The sequence below is a fragment of the Pelecanus crispus genome, chromosome 4 (genome assembly GCF_030463565.1).
Source record: "Pelecanus crispus isolate bPelCri1 chromosome 4, bPelCri1.pri, whole genome shotgun sequence".
NCBI classification, from domain to species: domain Eukaryota; kingdom Metazoa; phylum Chordata; class Aves; order Pelecaniformes; family Pelecanidae; genus Pelecanus; species Pelecanus crispus.
The window spans coordinates 33,911,637-33,933,272 of record NC_134646.1 but is presented as its reverse complement, the minus strand read 5'-3'; the positions used below and the strand labels follow the sequence as shown (position 1 = coordinate 33,933,272).

General features: G+C 38.3%; 1 protein-coding gene across 2 annotated transcripts in view; it reads left to right on the top strand.

Annotated features, from left to right (window-relative positions):
- The window catches only part of GRID2 (glutamate ionotropic receptor delta type subunit 2), a 748,101-nt gene that overhangs the window by 599,818 nt on the left and 126,647 nt on the right, over positions 1 to 21,636 (top strand). For both annotated transcript variants that reach the window (XM_075708772.1, XM_075708771.1), the window contains 2 exons: positions 9,890 to 10,087; positions 17,143 to 17,455. In XM_075708772.1, coding sequence (XP_075564887.1) covers positions 9,890 to 10,087; positions 17,143 to 17,455 — 511 coding nt within the window. The remainder of the gene's footprint in view (positions 1 to 9,889; positions 10,088 to 17,142; positions 17,456 to 21,636) is intronic.

The following is a 21,636-nucleotide window of genomic DNA, read 5'->3' as shown; positions in this document are numbered from 1 at the left end:
GCCCCCTAGTTTTTAGCTTATGCTCTCAAGCAGATAGAAACTTTAAGGCTGAAAGCTGGTAATAATTGCATTATGCGGCAGCTATAATTAATATGAACAATGAAGAGAAGACTTGATATGTGTCTTTCTCTCTCTTCACTCTTTTTCCTTACTTACCTCGCATAGCAAATAGCACCTACTATTTTTCTAGCTTGCACTCCCAGTCAGCATTTCAGGAGCTCTTAACATACAGAAGATGCTCCTTAAGCTCTGGTGCCTTCTGACGCTGACTGTACACATATTAGCTTACTGCACAGGCACAAACTTCCAGAATACATATGAGTGCCATGCGCTGAATTAAGCCCAAACTTTCTACATTGTGCTAATCAGCTGAGATGCTAATCCCTTCCAGATCTTTGTAACCTTATTTCTGCCATTATATTGGCCATATTTCAACACTACTCCTCCCCTCCATATATGCAGACAGCATGCCATCGTTACATACACATCAATGTATTTAATATACTTGGGTCCTTAATGAAAAAATTGAATCTTTAATGTAGAATAGAATCATAGAATGGTTTGGGTTGGAAGGGACCTTTAAAGGTCATCTAGTCCAACCACTCTGCAATGAGCAAGAGCATCTTCAAGTAGATCAGGTTGCTCAGAGCCCCATCCAACCTGACCTTGAATGTTTCCAGGGATGGGGCATCTACCACCTCCCTAGGCAACCTGTTCCAGTGTTTCACCACCCTCATTGTAAAAAATATTTCTTCCATATATCTAGTCTGAATCTACCCTCTGTTAGTTTAAAACCACTACCCCTTGTTCTATCACAACAGGCCCTACTATAACTAACGTTTGTCTTAACATTGCAGAGAAAGTGGCAGTATTAAAGCAGCAAAGCAGAGAGAAGTGGAATTTGTGCATTTCTTTCTTGGGGACTAAGAATGATGACCTGTAAACAGAGATGGAAGAAAACAAGGTTCCTAAAGTGCCTTCTGCCCTCAGCCATCTGTCCTGCTTCTCTTCCAAGAGTTGCCAGCCCTGTTTAGGATTACTTTACTAAGCAGAAAATGGGGACGGGAGCCATTTCATCTGTTCCCTTGCAATTGATCGATGTTGACAGCTGAGCACCTTAAATGGTGTACGAGCACCTTAACTGGTGTACAAGCACCCATCAGGGCAGAGTGTGCCTTGATTAGGTATTCGTTGCTTTGCCGGAGATTTAGGTTTGGTGTAGTCTCCTCCCCCTAATCCTTCCATTCCATTTTCCTCTATCTGCAAATACTTGCATATGTATTTGTTTGTTTTTTTTTTTTTTTTTCCTCAGGTGGTACTGTACTGTGATGAGATTTCCTCAAAATATTAATAATTAAAATTATTATTATAACAACAGAAGCTGGTATCCCTTGATAGAGGCAGAGCCTGTCTTTCCATTCCTCTTCCCCTCACCACACCTGTAGAAGGGCCAAATTGAAATTGCTACTGAGTGGGCACAGGTTATGTTTAATAGCTGTTTTATGTCCCTTTGAACTACCTAGCTTGTATTAAAGCAGGTAGGTCATAAACCTTACAGTTATTCACATTGCACATGCCTACTGTGATCATTTATTTTACAAGCTTTAATCTCAGAGCCTGCTGGGAAACCCAGCCCCTTTTGTTTTCAGTTAATACTTCCAATCCATTTTTCTAAAGCAGCAGGTGCTATATACTAGACCAGGTGAATAGCACGGAATTCAAATGTTTTAGGACCTGGCTGGGGCCACAGTTTGGCAGCAAGGTAGGTGCAATGCAAAACCTGGTAGGACCAACCTAACTCATCTGTATGTCAAGGGCTACCTCTCAAGGCTCCTTAGCTCTTATCTTCTCCCTGACCCTTACCCATCTGCTCTGTGGGCATATTTGCATTCCAGAGTGCTTCATGTAGTTCACAGAGCACACAGGAAATTTGGCTTTTAAACAGGAAAAGGTTCTTGCTCCGATTGTAATTGTCCTTCCATACTATGCAAGATAGAAAAGGAGGTGAACTGCATGACAGTGCAATGTCATGAAGTATTATGTGAATTCGTTATGAACAGCAGCTCTTGCATGGCTGCTGGAAGAAGGATAATGCAGCTCCCAGCAGGTTAATATACCCATACTACACTTTTGCTAATTCCAGTATCTGAGCTAGGTACATTAAAGCTAACATTGTGCTGTTTAGACATACTCTAAAACACTCCAATCGATTCAAATCACAATCCATATTCCTATCAAATAACTATAATGGTTCAGAAAGAGCTATTAGGTGCATTAAGTTATTGTGAATTAAAATCAATACACAAAGCTTCGCTGCATCCTGATAGACCATTGCCATAGATTGCTTTTTAAGAAGCCTTAGTCCTATTGCAGAGCAATGGAAGATAGAGGTAGGGGGAAGGTGGTTAATATTTTTTGTTTGTTTCTTCTAAATAGCACTAATCTAAATAGCATAATAAATCCAGAAGCCACCATTTGGTTCAGGGAAAAAAAAAAAAAAAATTGTTTAAAGTACTGTAACTGAAAGCACAAACTCATGTCTTGTTGAAGATGACGATAAAACTGTCATTAAAAAAAGCAAGAGACTAAGCACATGCACAAGGACAGTGGTAAATAAAGGCCAAATCTAAAATCCCCTTCCTTTAATATTGCATTCAGCTTCTGGGATATAAACTAGCTTCTTCCTGCAGTCAAGGCAACTTTTCTGTTAGTACAACTGACTTTCTAATCAGTCTATTTGAAAAGCACAGGATCTGAGAACAGTGTTTTTTGATGCCAATACTGTCACAGAGCCCGTTGGCACAATAGGTTATTGAATGACTGTAATACCTTAATTATCCAAGATTTTTTAGGTTTGTAACCTTCATTTTTGTTTTAGTGTTATTAAGGGGTGGGGATTGTGTTTTGCAGCAACTGTTATAAACATTGCTAGTGGGAGAATTTTTGTAATGAGAGAATGAAATGTTTCAATTAAATTTTAGTCATTGATTCTAAAACGAAGTAATGTACATTGTGGTTCAATTAAAAATAACAAGCTGGTACGCTGTTCCTAGCCAAATAAAATCTCCAAAACAGTGGCCAATAAAACACTTGAGGAAATAAAGTATTTGGGGCTGCATATTTCACTGAAATCTTTTGAGGAAAGAAATGCAAAATGGCTAATATTTAAAAGTGAGGGGGTAATTATTTTATGAGTCAAGAAAAAAGTCATTATGCCTAGCAACAAAACAATAGCATCCTATGCTTGAAAATGTTTTGGTCATGTTTTATGAGACTTAGTGCTTCCTGTCGGTTATAATGGCTGTGTTTGGTCATCCAGCAGCCATTGGAATGGAGCTGAGAGATTCAGTAATGAGAGTGAATTTCACTTTTGGGAGCAGATTCTTAGCATTTGCAGGTGACAAGAGTTTTAAAGTGTCACAGTGAATATTTACTTCACGTGATTGTCAAGGCTCTGCTTGGGCTATGTGAATCATTTAATGTGCCTGTCCACTCTAGAGTCCGTGCTGAGCACAGATTGACAGTCTTGCCCACAGCTGAGCTTCATTTCTTGCTTCTGTTTTTCCCTGTCTCTTTCTACTTTCAGTAGAGAAGAAGGGAAGGTTTAATGAATACAGGGTGTCAATATTAAAGTATTATATCCCAGTGTGTTCAGAAATTTCTAATGAGTAGACACAGAGGTCATTTTCATATGCTTTATGAATTCTAACCACCCATATAATTACCTAATTTCAAAACTCTCTTCCAAACATGGTAGAAGCACATAAGGCTATCCATCTGCAGTTTTAGAGTCAAGCCCCAATATGTGTTGTAAATCCCAGCAGTGATCAGTCTCTCTGATCTCAATAAGCCAATAACTTTTTGTTTACTTAATTTCTGTATAGCCTCCTGCCTAGGAAGTTGTTCTGCCCATGCTAAGGGGAAAAGAGGATTCAGCTGAGCAAGAGAATAATCCCAAACATTTTGTTTTGCTGTTGCATTTCCATTTATAAAGCACGTCCTAGCATTTTTTTTAGCATTTTTATCTTTAGAGCAAGCATGAGACTCTCATAAATGTATCATGGCTCCATACAGCTTCTCCCCTGAAAAAAGTCTCAAAGTCACAGAACCCACCCTTGTAATTACAGAGAAAATCTGTCTTGTTACCCATTCAATGATTTCTTGATGATATGGTGTGCACGTAAAATCATTAACAGCTGGGCTGAGACCACCACTTTCATGTTAACAGGCCACTAAATGCAACTTTTTCGTCGTCTCACATATTTAGTTGGAGAGCTCTGTTGAAGATTTGAATGGTGCTTTTTCTGTTCTTTCAAGAGGGTTTTCTGTAATTTGTCCAAAAAGAATCTATACAAAAATACCAGAACCTCCAAATCCTGATTTTCATTGAAGAAGTAGAAGATGGCTATCAACGTTGGAATTTAAAGTCACTATTCTACTGGCTGCTAAAAATCATCACGAATAGAGACTCTGGGTTTAGGGATATACTTTTTCCCTACATGTAAGTTGTCACTGAACGTTTCACAAGCGATCGTTCTCTTGCTCTCCCTCCCTGCCTCCTCTAAGGCCTGAATTTATTGCTTGACTTCTGTAGCACAGTTACGAATGAATGTTTCTTTTTGATTTTCTAATTAATTAACATAACCAAGTTAAACTCAGAGTAATTGCTCTTTTCTGCTATTTAGCCTGAGTATTGCTCCTTGTGTTCAAACGTGAAGGTCTTCTGTTCCCAAAAGCTTGCCTCTTCTTTTTCTTAGTTTTAACTTTATTAGGTGGTCTAGTATAGGATATAAAAAGATTACTTCAGACCAACTGTTACATCCAAATTATTAGCATATGTCTAAGAATTTCATTGGAGTAAATAAAAACTATACTTTGTACTGTTAATCTTAGACTCTTGAAGCACTTAGAAAACCTTCTGTTACTTAATTTTTAGGTGCACCAGAACCTAAGTCCTGAATAGGCAAAACTGTTAGCCCTTAATCTTGTTGGAAAAAGCAATGAAGTGCAGCATTTTTTTCTACTAATCTTGAATCTAGACTGCTCCAAGCTCTATACTATCAACCTCTGATTTCCACTGATACATTTAAAATAAAACAAAATAAATTCTCTATCCCCTTACTTCCCACTGTGTAAAATTTAGGGCAGGGCTTGAGGGCTGGGTTTTGGATGTGTGACATTCCTTTTTGTACCTGTATTTCCCTGCTAGCAGTTCTCCCTGGACTAGGGCACGTTACAATCTTTCTTGTTCACTTGCAGTTTTACCCTGGCAAGCAGTCTTTTCAAGAGTAAGACTTCTCTATGCCTGAGTCTAGACATCTCATTTTTGGATCCCAGTGTCCTTTGTTCTCATCTAATACTAGCTTTCCTCTATTGGTTTTCCTGCTCTTACACTCATGGTTTGCCAGAACACAGATACGTATGTAAGTACAAAAGTTTTAAAGCGTTAAAATAAGATAGAGGGAAAACAGTCTATGGTTAAGGCATTTGTCCCTGACCCAGCACACTTGGATTCACTTCTCAGCTGTACAAGTCATGAAATCTGTGCATTTTCAGGCCTGCATGTGGAAAATGGTGATGATAACGCTTCTTACTCAACGAAATACTTCAGTGCTAAACTCTAATTTGTGAAATGTGCTCAAAGAATATTGTGTTGTGCATCCGAAGATAGGTTTGGGTAAGATGTCTGAGCTGCTTAACCATCCCCTGGTACCAAAAAGGGCATATTCTTGGTACTTCCTCACTTCTGCTTGTACAGTCTTACTCCATCGCTTGTCCTGGCTTTGGCATTTGTCTGGACCCCTGGCAATCAGGTCAACTCACCTGACAAAAATTGAATAGATTTGTGGTGGTTGAGTAGTATTACATTAATAAGGGAACGAAGCATCACCAGAGCTCTTGCATGAGAAGGTAACTCTGGTGGGAGAAGGATGTTAAATTATATCAGTCTTAATATGTAGCATGTTGTTAACCTATGTCAGTCTCAATGTGTAGCTTCTTCCTTAAAATGTTTTATAAACCTAGTGATAATAAGTAAATGAATGGAGACAAGTGTTTTTGTGAGCTGCTTCTCCAATATTCTTATCCCATCATGTCATCTTTCCCAGCACTCCTTTTTTTATGCCATGTTGCCTTAATCTTGGGTCTGCCTTTAGCCTTCCTAAGATGTGCTAGTCTGCTAGCATTTTACAGCTTCTCTTGCTCAGGGGGTAGTCATCTCTGGAACCAGACTTTGCCTTCTTAGAGCTGTAAACAGCAATATGCACAGCTTCACCCAATATAAACTTTACCTGTTTGCTGCTGACTTTCATTTTGCTGCAGGTAGTGTTGTCTCTGTGGTGCTTATCTGTCTACCAGGGTTAACCCACAACACTGTGTAAAATCCTTTGATCCACATTGAATCTTAAACACATCCTCCTCTGTATCAGGGCAGCACAGCTTAGATCCCAAGAAGAAACCAGACAGTGATAACTGTGGACATATTTTGAGAAGGAGCCCTTATCACGTGCTTAGTAGTGCTGCATTCAGTTGACAAGGAGGCACATTAGGCGTAAAGTAGAAGGAAAGTAGCTCCTCTCTTAAAGGATCTCCATTGAGGTTGGATGCAAAGCCATCCCCTAAATATATCTGATGGCTTTGGGGCCCAGTGCGGCAGATCATCCATCTTGCAAAACCAAGAAGTTAAGGGGGAGCAATCCATTAATTTCCTTTTTTTTTTTTCCTGTCCTGTCACGCATGTTGTGACTTCTTTGCTTTTCCAGACTTCCCTGACTTTACAGGCTGTTAAGTCTGCTCTTGCCCCACAGAGGCTTATCAGTCCCCTAGAGAGGTGTCTCCAAAAGCGGAAGAAAAGGAGAAGCAGGATCAGTGGCCTTCCTTTGATCACTTCACTGCATCCTGGAACAATTTATGTTTGAAGGGACACTTGGATGGCATCTGTGTGAAGCAGGGCTAATGTTAGCGCAGGTTGTTGAGGACTGTGTCCAGGTGAGTTTTGAGTGTCTCCAAGGATGGCGATTGTATGGCTTCTCTGAGAAAGACCTGCTTATATAGTCTGAATTACCACCTGCTTTGGAGAGAAAGTGTATCAGGATTTTCTTGAAGTTATTAGGGTCAAATGGAAGCTTTGTCATCCAAGAATTTTGCCACCTCCAAACTCATTTGTTAGCTTCTGAGTTTTTGACCCCTACTTTCTATGAGCTTATTTTTTGTTCTCATTATTTTTCTGTTCAGTAGGTGAGAAATGTATTGGCTGTTTTGGTTTTGTGTATTTTCTTTCTACAAGATCTGCGTTCAAGGATGGAGACAAACATTTTAACATCAGCATTGTAGGGATGTATATCTTTTTCCATAGGAGCTCCCATAACACCTCACAGTGTACAAAAAGACAGCTGGCATAGGTTCAGCTTGCAGCATTTATGGGGGAAAAAATCAAGATTGTCCTCTTTCAATGCCTTCTGAGAAATGTAAATAATTACAAAAAAACATAGCAACAGATTTGTTTTGTTTTGTTTGGAATATCATCAGATATTTTGCTGCTCCAGGCTTCAATAGAAATTGGGAAACGTTATTTGCTTTGCATAAAGCTGTTTAATTATTTGTATTTCATTAAATATATAGCACACTGGACATTGGGTTTTTTTAAAAAAATCTGTCAACAGCAAACAATATTACATAGCTTAATAAAAGACTAAAATTAGTTGTGACAAAATGCATTTTAAACAGTGTTTTAAATCAGTACAATTAGCAATTGCTTTTTAACTAACTGAATAAAAATTCAGTTTATGAGCAACTATCTTACTAATAACTTAGCAGTGATAAGAATAAATCCTTTCTAATATGAAAATTCAACTTCTAAAACACCCTTTGTACACACAAATCTTTAGAATTTTGTGCATAATGTGTTTAGATTGATAAACTACAATATTTATTTTGTTGTGGAAACATTTTTTTCCAGCAGTTTTGAGTCTGTATGTAGGGAATCTCTCATCCAAGTGATCAGCAAAGGAACCCAGGTGCTGGAGAACTACTTTAAAAATTCACTTGCACTTGCTGTCCTCCATTTTTATTCCATTTGGCTGATCTTGGAAAATGTGGAAAAAAAGAAATTCTGTCTGACAGCTGGGAAATAATAACTTGAGACAGTCAACACTTCTGCTTTTTTTTTTTTTTTTTTTTTTTGGTGGTGGTGGTTTTTTGTTTGTTTGAATTTGGATTTTGTTTTGGTTTTGGGGGTTTGGGTTTTTCTTCTGGATTTCCTGCAGTCAGAAAAGAACATCCTACTAGTGCAGTCTGGTTGCATACTTGCTTCTTTGGCAGCATCCTCAGCATGTGGCTATCCTCATGAATGTTAACTCGAGCATTTGCAAATGATGCTTTCTTATTCTGAGAACACCCTGCCTGCAGTTCAGTGCTACCTGTTCATACAGAGTGACATACTAAGAAACTAAAAATATTTAGTGAAGTATTAGTGAAAAATTTGTGAAAAGTGCCTTGGCTTCAAAGTAATTGACAGAGATGAGTAATAGAATAATAAAGAAAAAAATCATTTAAACACCAACAAAAATGCCTCTGGAGATACAGTTAAAGTTTGTGCCACAGATACTATGGAAAACCAATTCTGTTTTCTTCTATATGCTTGTGGGTTATGCAGACTAAGAGGAAGTGGTCAGGAAGTGTTTTCATGTGCTTGTCATGGCTTGGCCTAACAGAACCTAACAGAACCTAACAGAACTAACATTTTGCACCTCAGAATAGATGTTTCTGGTAAACTCATACTAAATTACAGCACCATATAAAGAATTAAAAGGTAGAAATGTAGCATTTTTAAAAAAAAATACAATTCCAAAAAGTGTTACAGTACCTTCATGCTTTTTGGGGGGATTTGGTACTTTTGCTCTACTTAGGTAGATCAGAAAGATATTCTCAGAGAAAATAAGGAACAAGCATAAGTGAGATCCATCTATGGCAGATATATTTTTTGTGTTTAGAAATATGATCTGCTTTTGTGTTTCATTTTAAAAAGATGTGAAGGAGAATGTCTAGAAATTAAGTACGCAACAGGAAGAATAATAAAAAGGGGAAAAAAGCAATTAAAGTTAGCCAAAAAAATCATATCTCTTTGAAAATGTTGTTAGAAATATTAATAAAAAATGGAGAAAACAATTACAGGTCTTGGGGAAAAGGAGAAGAAAAGCATATTATTTGCAAATCTTGCCAACCAATTCCAACTTTCAGTATCTATTTGCATCCTTCATTATGGTCATCTTTTTGATGAATATTCACCAGTTGTTCTTATAGACAAACTTACAGACAAAACAAAGTCCCATGATTGATTCTCCCTAAACTAATCAAATGGATGTTCTTTGGATAGAGCTATTTAAAGTCAACCAGCTTATATTCAGCTTCAGATTACAGGAGAAGGACAAGAGAAATGCATGTTTCTGCAGTACAGCCTATTTTGCCATGTTTTTTATTCCTTACAGCATGAATTAGTAGTTGCGTTTGTCAAATACAGTGTTTGCCCAGCCAGTGGAAACTGGCAGCGCTGTAGAATCCTCCGTATTTATGGACAGACATATGAGTGCATGTCTGCTGTGCCGAGCATAAGTGCAGACAGAAGGCATTACTGAAAAGCATTTCAGTTATAATGTTACAGCAGAAGATTTACTTCTGAAATATATAGTAGAGAAGAAAATTTCTCTGTTGAAGTAAATACATAACAAAATAGCATTTTGCAGAATGCAAGAGTCACTGCTAACAATGTGTTGTAGGAAAGTTTTGTATAAAGAGTATTTAAATAGTTCTTCCTTTGCTTCTAAAAAAAGCAGCACCCAAATGTGGCATGCAGTTTCTTTACTAACAGTTGCCTCCTTTGTTTTCTATTTAGGAAGAGCCCTTTGTCATGGTGTCTGAAAATGTTCTGGGAAAACCGAAGAAGTATCAGGGCTTCTCAATAGATGTGTTGGAAGCCTTGGCCACTTATCTTGGCTTCAAGTACGAAATTTATGTTGCACCAGATCACAAGTATGGGAGTCCTCAGGATGATGGGTCATGGAACGGACTGATAGGAGAACTGGTATTTAAGGTAAGGTTATTAATAACTTACTAAATAAGGTCATGTGATAAAGCTAAATAATATATGGTATATTATGTTTGCATCAGCCAGTAACATTTTTAATGAGTCAGTGATAGCACTTTGTTTATTGCCTGTGTTGCCAGCATTTGATAGTATGCCCGGGTGCAGTTGGCGGTAAAGAAAAAGCTAGAAATAATGCTTCCTGGTAACTATCTAAGAAGCAGGGCAATCTATTTTTTCCAACCAAAGTACAGCAGTATGAAATCTGAATACAGTCAAATAATGGGATGCACAGTATCCTAATTAATTTGGCAAGACCTGACACAAATGAGTTGAAGAGGCTGTTCGAAAGAGGAAAAATTGGTGTTGCAGTAATTAGTGAAACATTACATAAATAATGTATAGCACTTAGAAAAATGTTGGCGTGATGAATACATGAAGTATATAATCAACAGAAAATGTTTTATTTATATATAATAACACTTACATTATGTAGATGTATGAATCAAGAGTAATATGTTCTCTATTCTGTAATTAATAAACCATTTAGTCTACTTAATTTTACATTAAATTTTCAATATTGTATCATAAATAAATTAAACCAAATAAATGTGGCATATTTTTCTTTTTTTTCCCACTCTTCACATCTTGTCTGTTTGCAGTTTCTCCCATTGAGCGAGCAAGACAGGGCTATGCAGACTCTATTCTGCTGATGTCTCATTTGTGCTGTGAACATATATATTTTATTTGCTTTTAGTTAACCTGTAGAGGCAGCTTTTACAGCTATAGACCTACTCTTGTTGTTTTTCCTTAAATAACTACAGTACGTATTCGTGTAAATAACTTACTGGTTATATATGGAAGTTCTTTTCCAGATCTGCAGGTGGAATTTAATTGATAATTACAGCAAAGAACAAGGAGCAATGCAGTTAGATACAGGTCCTAATCATTAAATACTTCAGCTAAAAGTTAGCAAAATGCTGGAAAATAAGTCTTGCATTAAAAGGAAAAAAAAAAAAAACAAAAAAAGAAAAAAAAATAGAAAAATTGTCTCCATGAGAAAAAAAAACCCTAATGAGAGGTTTAACCTATTCTGCCTTCCTGAGCAGTAGGAAGCCTGTTGGAATGGAAAACAACCACACATGCTGTACCCGTGGCACGGTTCATACAGCTACACTGTAGTAATAAACTTCCTTTGCCATCTCCCTGTGCCCTTATAAAGCTGGAAGGTGGAATGCTGTGATCGTAGATGGGAAGCTGGAGCCACTTAGAAAAGTATATTTTCCTCCATCTTATAAACTTTAACAACTAAAAATGCCTTGTCTAATTATGATACGTAACACCACAATGGTGTATTGATTTTTTAATAATTTTTTCTTCTCCTTAAATCTAATGTTATACTATACCTTACTCTCTGTAGTACTCAGCAGGCCACTGCATAACAAAGGCTGGAGGAGTCTTAGTCCTAGCTGGCTCTGGAGATGGAAGTGGGCCTGGAACATTTTTTTATTTATTTGAAATGAATGATTCATAAGGCAGAACTCATAACAACTGAAATCAAATGGTTGACTAAAAAATATGTATGGCATTCCTGTCCCCTTAGTAGGCAGGGACTCTTACAACTAATAACACCCTTAAGGTGGTAACCACCTAGGTCTGTAAATAGATGTCATGAGTGGAACAGATCTGCCAGTCTGTTACAATTTTGCTGTAAATGAGTCTTAATGGATATGAAATCTTTCTGTACAGTTAGAAAGTATGAAGAGTTAATGGAACTGCATTTGGAATTCAAAAAACATGTTCTCCCAATACTATGGCAGTGTATAATTTTTTATCTTCCTTACCCCTTCTATAATTGCCAGTAAAGGTTCACTGCGTCCTTCTCTCCCATTCTCTGTCCCTCTTAAGGCAAAAGAGAACCTCTGGGCAAGCAGCCAGCATATATCTACCCCTTACCAAGTGCAAGCTGTTCTTGAAAAGCTGCTTTCTTATTTATGGTGAACTGAGTTCTGCTCCCAGAACTTAAATATCTATCTGCTTGGCAACTTTGTAAGGGGAAGCAAGGGAGCGGAGAATAGTTTTAAATTAAGGGCCTAACCTGTTTAAAACAGAGTGTTTCCTTGTTTTCCCAACAAAGTCTTACATGATAGTCTGGCCAACATGTGGAGGAAATCCAGAAACAGAGGGAGTGCTCTTTGCCTGTCAGTGTGTGAGCCAGAAATGAGTTGGGAACAATGTATTTCTGCAAAAGACAAGTCCCACTCAAGGGTAGTGGAAAATAGCTGCCTTCTCTTTTTGAGTGCATCTCATTGGGAAGGCTGTCTGTGGCCACGACCGAACATGTGCCATATGAAATGGGAGTTGCTGTAGCAAGCACATAATTTCTGTGTTCAAGATCAGCATATGATGTTTACATTAACCTGATACAGCGTGCAGCAGGTTCTGATGCAGGTCCTGGTATCAGTGAGAGGAGTCCCGGGCTGCTCCCATTTGCAGCAGCTCTGCTTGGGCTGCAGTGCAGGGCAGAAGCCCTGCAGTGCCAAATACATGCCCTAGGTCCACAGCTGGCTTTACGAACACCAGATTCTGCCAAGTTCACTCTGTTCCAGCTTTGAAAACAAGGTGCCTGTTGGCTGCTGAAATAGGAGCTGGAATCAGCAGATCAAAGCAACTGGTCTTTCATTTGAATTTGGAAACTGATTCGAGCCTCCCCTCCTTTGATTGTCATCACCTATGTTAGGTACACCCTTGCTCCATACACCTTCTCCTGGCAAAATAAACTGAATGTAACCATGCTATGGAAAGATTTCTGTTTGCTGAGCGCCTGAACCAGAAGGTCTACAGAGGATAAATGCTCTTTGAGAGAGGCATGTGGTTGCTCTTGACCCTCTCCTGTCAAATGACCCGGGGCTTTCAGTGCATCCCACAGAGCTTCAGCTCACAAATGTGATTAGTTCAGAGAGCAGCAGCTTTCTGTGGAGAGGCTAAAACCATCTCAGGGGAGCAGTGCTTTACCGAAAATCTTTCTCTTGCTGTTAGTTATCTGTGTCTTTTCACAGCGCTTCCTTTAGTTGCCCTGAAGTCCACATTGCCAGAGGGATGAGCCTGTGTGACAGGCAAGAGAAGCGGCTAATGCTATTTCTGGGAGAGGACAGTAGGCTTTCCAGCATGGCTCTGGACTTCCCGGTGATATTCACATCCATCAACCATTATTTCCCACATTTCACCATGCTACCTTGATTGCTAGGCTTTTTTTCCAATGAGGAGCCATCAGGAAGCAAATAGCATAGGGAAAACTGCCTGATTCCACTTAGGTCCATAAGCAAAGGAAAACTAAATACATGCCTAAACATTTCTAAGAGAAACAGAAAGCCAAGTAGGAGCCTCTTATAAGGCTCTTTATTTAATGTATTTTCCTAAGGGGAGTAGCATAGGAAAGAAGAAAGCATACAGGGAGGACAAAGTGAGAAGAAAAAATAATAGCTGAGTAAAAGGAGAATTATTTGGATATATGTGTGTTAACTTGAGCAAAACTGTCTCTGTGATTAATTTTTACATGTCCATATTAATAACTGTGTAACATGTGGGACTGTGGTTTATTGCTTCCAGCATTCATTGAAACTGGATTTAACATTGAAAATGGATAAAATGAAAGGCCTCACGGGAGCAATTTAAAGTAGATTAATTTATTTTCCCTGTTCTTGATCATGAACCACAAAGAATCATCATAAGATTGCTTTCTATGAGTATGAGATGTGCTTGCTTAAGCAATAGCATAGGGGCATTTCAGGGATTTCTAGGCTTTGCTGATGAGCGAACTGGTTCTGTGACACCAGTAACAATGCCATCAGACCCATTTGGGTTGGACTGGATGATCTTAAAGGTCTTTTCCAACCTAAACTATTCTATGATTCTATGATTTATTTTGGATTTTCTGATTCTGGTAATGTTGCTCTACAATGACCTCAGGAGAACTGCTGTTAACAAATATAAATTCCTAAGCAGGTCACGTAAAGAAAACTAATGCCCTCTGCTGTTTTTTTCAGTCAGTCAGTTTCAGGAGTCACAGTTTCATTCACCAGAAATGTGTTAAACAGACACCTAAGATGCTGGTAGTTGGTTGATTTTGGCACTGCGAAAACTTAGTGGGTGGGGAGTTTTACACGTTTATAATTCAGATTGGCAGCCTTACATCTAAATATTGACATAATTGCATGCATTTCCCTTTCGATCTCAGAAGCACTAAGTGAGCCTTGACTTCTTCAAACTGATGTCTTCTCTGATCCAATTTGACATGTCAATGACAAGCATTTAATTTTTTTCGTCTTCCAATTTTGATACAAGTCGACAGAATCTATATGTAATTAAGAATGCTCACCATCAGTAGATCAACTATTAAGCCTAAGCCTGGTTTTGTGATAAACATATAATTTTCTGGTAAATTGGTGTTTATGACTCAATTTATTAAGTTAAGAATATGAGTTGTCATATTTCAGTGTAACCTTTATTTTTTTTTAAACAGCTAAACACAGGAGTACTGAGAGGTCAGGACTTCTCTCTCTCCTTCCTATTTTTTTTATTTTACTACCACTATTTAATTGCAAGACATAATTGTATCATGATTGCTGCTGCACTATGACAAAGGAAATGCAACATTTCCACTAGGACAACATTGTTCCTCTGTCCTAGCTGGCTGATAACCAGAGTGGAACCATAGTGCTGGAGAATTTGGAGAGACTGCTCCCCAGAGATGTAAAATAGAAACAGTATTTCCACAAATACCACATACTGTGCTTCTTCATGCAATGCCTTTCAATGTGTTTCATGGAGAAATATGTCTCTCTTTCAAAAAAGGAGGGAAAAGCAGAAAAAATTCTATTAGTCATTCAGTCCTACAGTAATATATTATTTCATAGAAGTATCTTTACTTATGTATATTGCTTTTCAGTGGAGAATCTTTAAACCTCTTACAAATACAACTTAGATTAGTACCTCACAATAATCTAGTGTGGTAGGGGAGTATTTTAGTAACATGCTGATAATTAATAACACAGCTAAAGTTAAACAGCAGGGGCTAAGTCTAGGACTTTTTGTTTCCACACGTCCTCCTCTAATCCTGAATTCCTATTTCACTTTTCAATATACATGCAGGAAAACCAGAACAAAACAAAACAACCTTTATTCATTAAATATAACCATATTTTCCTGACTGGCAACTATTGGTATAGAGCATTGGACTTTTACACTTGTAAATTATTTTAAAAATACATTTATATTCACAGTTGTGGAAAACGGTTCAAATGATGACTGTTTTGCAACGTGCTCACTGGAGCTAGGACTTAACCATTAGCAGATACTGTGAATCCCTCAACTCACTTGTTGGTCAGAAGTTTCATAATCAGAGGATGGAGACTCAGATTATCTGAATGTTTCCATGGACAATTCTGACAAAACTGTTACTTGGATTACTGACTGAGTTTGCTGCTGCCCATGGACAAGGGGCAGTTAAATCATCACTCACAAAAAAATTGTCAGGAAGGGACATGAAGTGAATTAATGAAGCCATGCTTTCAGCTGTGCACATCAACACAGGTTCACTTAAGACACTAAAGAATCCAACCCACAAATTAAAGCTGAAGCTCTTATTCATGGCTTTTAATCAAATCAATATTTTCAAACACTCTTTTGTCCAAATCATCAGCCTCCAGCTATCTTCTGCCACTTTCTCAAGCCAATGAACAATTAATATAAAGTTAAAGTAACATCATTTAGACCTAAGTCTTAAGTGCACTGTGATTAAAAGTATGTTTGTACCATGGGCTGCAGAGTGTTTTGCAGTCTTAAAAGAGCCCAGATGATTTGCAAATTTGATTCTAATCAGTTTCAGCTGCCATACCTTCCCACTTAATATTTCACATCACTTTTCTAAGGAGCTAGTAATCTCTGCTTTCTTTGGGCAAGAAGAAAGAAATTCAAGAGACTTAATAAAATTTGACACAGTACCGAGACTTTCAAACCTTTGTGCTCTCCTCACCCCCTTCCAAAGGACCACACGCTGCTTTAGGCAGAACAGAAATGGATTAAATCAAACTAGTAACGGCTTAAAGTATTTTAAGTACTCTTTTTCATATTAAAATATCTAGAATTTATAGTCTTTTTGTTCAGCATTTGGGCTTTTTTAAATGGTGTTAATGTGTCTGCTTTAAGTACCCTTTCTTGTTTTCACTGCAGTTCTAATTGTACATGTGAAAAGTAAAATAACACCTGCTGTAGTTGTGCCTGGTGTCTCTGGAGGCCTAATACCCAGAGATGCTGTGAAATACAGTGATTAGATCAAGGAATGTTATTCATCCTCTTCTCATCTGAAATGGGTTCTTTAAATTAAAAAAATGTAAATGGCACAAAGCAAGTCCAAGGTAGCTGCAGGACAGGTTGGCATAGAGAGGGATTGCTTAGCAGGAGGATATAGAGGAATAAGTAGTAAAGGAACTGCGTGGAATATCTGCTCTTCTGCACTTCAGACTCTGCAGCCAAAATTTATGTTTTTCAGAATTTCTAGCACCCCCAAAATCTGAGGACAGATGAGATGCCCTTTATTATGCACTGGCCCTTTGTCATGATCACCATGTCATCAAAATGTTGGATATCATGTGGCTCTGTTAGGCAACTAATTTCCTCTGATTGGAAATGCTATACACAAAGTCTTCCTTTTGCCACAATGACAATGATGGCTTCAGTAAGCCAGGCTGAGAAAAATGACCAGAAGTAGATTTCCTCCAGCTATTATCTGTGTTTGAAGTATTTTGATTCCTTGGAAAATAACAACATGGAGAGCTAATGTGCCCAAGTCCACCAAGTGAGGTTTACTTCCAGAAACTAAGACACGTGGTACAGCTATTCTGTTCAGGCCTTAGTCACATTTGTGTGTTCACATATATGATGCCTAAGAGATTGGCCTTGGCATCTGCTTCTCTGTAAATTTAGCTGCTATAAATCACAAAGGAATGAAGACCTTTTCTGTAGCTCCTACTTATGCATGTTGTTCTCTCTCCCTCTTTCCTCAGAGAGCTGATATAGGGATCTCTGCCCTAACCATCACCCCCGAGAGGGAAAATGTGGTGGACTTCACAACGCGTTATATGGACTACTCAGTGGGCGTGCTGCTTCGAAAGGCAGAGAAGACAGTGGACATGTTTGCCTGCTTGGCACCATTTGACCTCTCCCTGTGGGCATGCATAGCTGGCACTGTGCTGTTAGTAGGGCTGCTGGTCTACCTCTTGAACTGGCTCAACCCCCCACGCCTTCAGATGGGATCCATGACCTCCACAACCCTCTACAACTCCATGTGGTTTGTGTATGGATCCTTTGTGCAACAAGGTAAGAGACAGAGGGAGACTCTGCCTCCCAGAGAAAACCTATATATCCTGTCTGTTGCTATAGAGACCTTCCTCTTCCCTCCCACAGCCCACAAGGGACTGGGAGCACTGGAAAGCATTGTGGTATAAGGTTTGTAAGACATTTGGCTGCCCAGTGTGGGAACCATGAGAAGTTCAGAGTACTACATGCTAGCTTGTTTTGATTTGTAGTTGTCTAATCAGAGAAAGATGATTTTTCTCTGGGAAAAAAAAGGTTTTCTCATAATCTGCTGAAGAATTATTCATAGTTAATGTGAGTGCCATGTTCTTACGCAGTCAGACAGAAAATATTGGGATTTGGCTTTTGAACTAAGTTTAGACTAGTCACGAGTGCTAAATGGTCTTATTGTCTTTCCTCCCTCTTCTGATTTATCTCCATTTCCCTATATAATGTTTAGACTCAACCTTTTCTGGCCTTCCTGGATGCTTTCTCAATCACCTCTAGCATCTGGTGTAGCCCAGGCTATTCCCCATTTCTGTTTATATTCCCAAGCCCTTCACAACTACCTGTTCCAGAAGAGCTTTAACCATGCATCCTAAAGACATCAGGGACTACAGATCTTGGCTTCGTATATACTACTTAAAATTCTGGTCTACAAATTAGGGTTGTAATGCAAAGTGGAATAAAGAAACACAGCTTCATATGAGAGAACAAAGAAGATTTAGATAATAACACTTGACAACAAAACAGAACGAATACTTTCTGGCATATCCACGTAATTGTTCATCAGTCACTACTGGCACTGCAGGTACACCTATTTGTAATTGCACAGAGCATCTGCTCTGCAAAGAACCATGGCCACTGCAGCCTCAAAGCTCCCAGATAGTTTTTCTGGATTTTAACATTAATTTAGATGGAACACTGAACACAAAAGCATCATATTTATGTAACACTGGCAACATGTAATTTAGAAATTACGTTATTCCCTGTTAGAAACAATCAGATGGCATCCATAAAAGCTAAAGGTATGCATGAAAATCAAGTGTGAATCTCCTAGAAGGGAAAAAAGTTAAATTAACACCACCATCCAAAAAAAGAAGAAAAGCTGAAGTTGAGAATTTCCACAAGAGGTATGATTTTAAACACATCGACCTAGAGACATTACTTTTAAAATTGTCATTTGCATTGAGCGGTGATGGCCAGCTGAGAAAAGCTGAAGAGATTGTTTCATGTTTGTTCTGGATTTTTTTTAAAGAAAAACAAAGACTTCAGAGCCAGCTGAGAGCTACAAAAGTTTTTTGAATATATGTGGGTGGGTTTATAAAGTTTTCTTTCTGTCCAAAGTATTCTGAGTGTAACTGTTTAGGGAATCCAACAGTGAGAGAGTAGTTGGTCCGTTACAGAACTAGACTCATTAGGTCTGTCTGCTTGTTAGGTTAAAACTTGTGAATTAGTTTCTTCACTGCGTGAATGCGAGTAATTTTACATAGGTTTATAGCCTGGTATTAGCCTTAGCATCTCTGCTGTACTCCCAACATCATTAGTCCCCAAAAGCTTTATAGGACACTGCCCAGCAAAGGTTTAAAGGAGGCAAAGCTAGTTTAACCACACACTTCAATCTCATAAATTATTATCAGAATTGTTTGCCTTGTGTCTACCCAAGTAAGCCTGTGTTGCCCGGTGTCCCGAAGTTTCCTAAGTCATAGGTCCAGCCCACAATGCAGCCCTTAAATAGATGCCCAGTTAGCATACAAAGAAAAGATTTTTCTGACCAGTCAGTAAAAATGAGTGTTTGAGGAGGGCTTAGAGGGAAACCTTGAATTAAGCATGAAGGTGAGGAAGAAATTAGATGAAAAAAAGTGGGACCAGATGACAAAAAAGCAGAATTTACTGGAAAACGCAAAGGAAAGGAATATGCTCAAGGAGATCTGCATCCACTCCCCATGGTAAGAGGGTCATGAGGTGCAACTCAGTATTAGTAAAACCTGCTGGTGGGACATGGCAGCTGGGAGCACTAAAACCGTTGTGGGACTTCAGAAAAAGAAAGCCACGGAACTTGGAAGGTGAGAGGCATTTATTTACAGAGAGAGAGATCTTGCCACCCTACCAAGTGGATTTTCAGCACAACTCTTTAGAATTCAGTAGAATAATATAAAATGTTCATTTGGTTCTTACTGAGTGAAGGGAAGCTATAGATACATCACTCCTTCAAACAACAAGAGGACAGTCCTTAATTCGCTAGAAGGAGAAATGACACAAATTTAATAGGGTTGAGACCAAAATATATGAAACTTACAGACCAATTTAAACATAAAGAGTCAGAAGATCTCAGAAATTCAGTGCGAAATTTATATGACATTTATAATGTCAGCCTGTATTTCACAATCAATTTGAATATAACAAAAACTATATTAGCTGAAGCGTTATTGTTTACTAACCCTTGTGAATACAGACAAATGAAAGTAATTTCCATTGACAAGCTAACTGGCTATTGTGGTAATTTTGCTTCTGTTTTCACTCATCAGCTCTTTATTCAGCAGAAAAACTCTGCAGGTTTTATTTGTTTTGGAATAGCAAATCTGTTGCTATTAATTGTGATTGGCATATCTTAAGTGTGGCAGCATGGGACATTTCAAATACTGTCACATTGACTTAAGAAGTCTTTCAGCTGCTAATTTAAAACATGACAAGATACTCATTTCTGTTATCAAAACATACAGCCAAAGATGCTTTTATATCCTGCACTGAGAGAAACAAAGCCACAGGAACCAAGGATTGCTAGTGCTTTGATAGCGCTGGATTCTTTATTGGGGGCTAGCGAGCACGTTCTGGCATCGTCGTCTTTTTCTTTCCTCTAGCTAGAGGAAAGATTTGCAAGCACACAGGCTGGCTCCTGACCTGCCACGGCTCTGAAGACAAAGAGGCCTTTGGTGCAAAACTACAGGTCACTCTTTAAGGAAACTCATAACCAATTTTGATTGAAACAGAAAGGACTTCTTTTGCTTGTTTCTTTTGAAATAGTTAAAAACTCAGCAGATTTTAGCAGGTAGCTTCAGTCTGCTGTGTCACTTCATATTTTCTTTCAGCCTTGACTCTGATGTTCTGATCAAATCCTATTAACAAGTTTTAACCTTTTGCAATTTTTGAAACAACAAAGAAAAGTACTGTGTCATTGTCTGTAGACTAGAGTCAGCACAGACCAGTCCAGTAGTTTTTAAGGCAGGTCTGTGATCACTGTCATACTTGGTAGCAAAATTTAAGTATTTTTTAATTGTTTCCTTAAAGGTAGACTGCAACTTAATGTCACTGCTTCTTATATCATTTAAACTTAGGTCTTGAACTTATCTTTCAATTTCTTTTTTCCTCATGTTGGAGTGACCGGTCTAGGTACCATTTTGAGACTCTTGTGATATAGAGGTATATTTTCTCTCAGTTGCCCTTTTAATTTTATGTTCATTCATTACAGAGATCAATGTGTATGTATTTATATATGTTATTTTTGTAATTTTAAGATACATGTGATTGTTGATTAGAAGAGACAATTTTGAGGATAGAGCTGCAATGTAACTTGGGAGGCTCAATTAATATAAAAGTGCATAAATGGTGAAGTGGGTTTTTTTTATTCTGTACTCAAGCCCTTCATTTAAACAAACATGATGGCCAGTGCATTGAAATGCTTTGTCTTACTACCCAATATACCCACTGAATCTCCAATATACTGTGACCACTAAGAAAGCAGAGACTTTTCAGTGATCTTGGCCATTCAGTGCTGTGGATTATATTAAAAACAAATGCTTCTGACTCTGAACTACTTATCCAGGCATGAGATTCTGTAACACACATCTGTTATCTCCGAGTTGTTTATTTATGCCTAAAGATGAGCAAATTCATAGATTCAGCCTGTGGAGGATTTCAGGTATGTTGAAATTTAGTGTCATGGCTTCTGAATTTGTTCTTTTCCACTTGCTCATCTTAGAAAACTAAGTGGCAAAAGCTCTGTATTTTGCTTCTTTTCAAAATTAGCTTTTGCCAGTTGCACAGAAAATGTTGTTAAGGTTTCCTTTTCAGTGGGTTTCCTCTCTCTCTCCCACTCCATATTTCCCCTTGACTTCTCAAACTGCTTCTTACAGGTTTTGCTCTCTGCCTACATTACACTGCAGCTGGTGGTCACCATTGCTGAAGCTTTCTTCTTGGATATCACT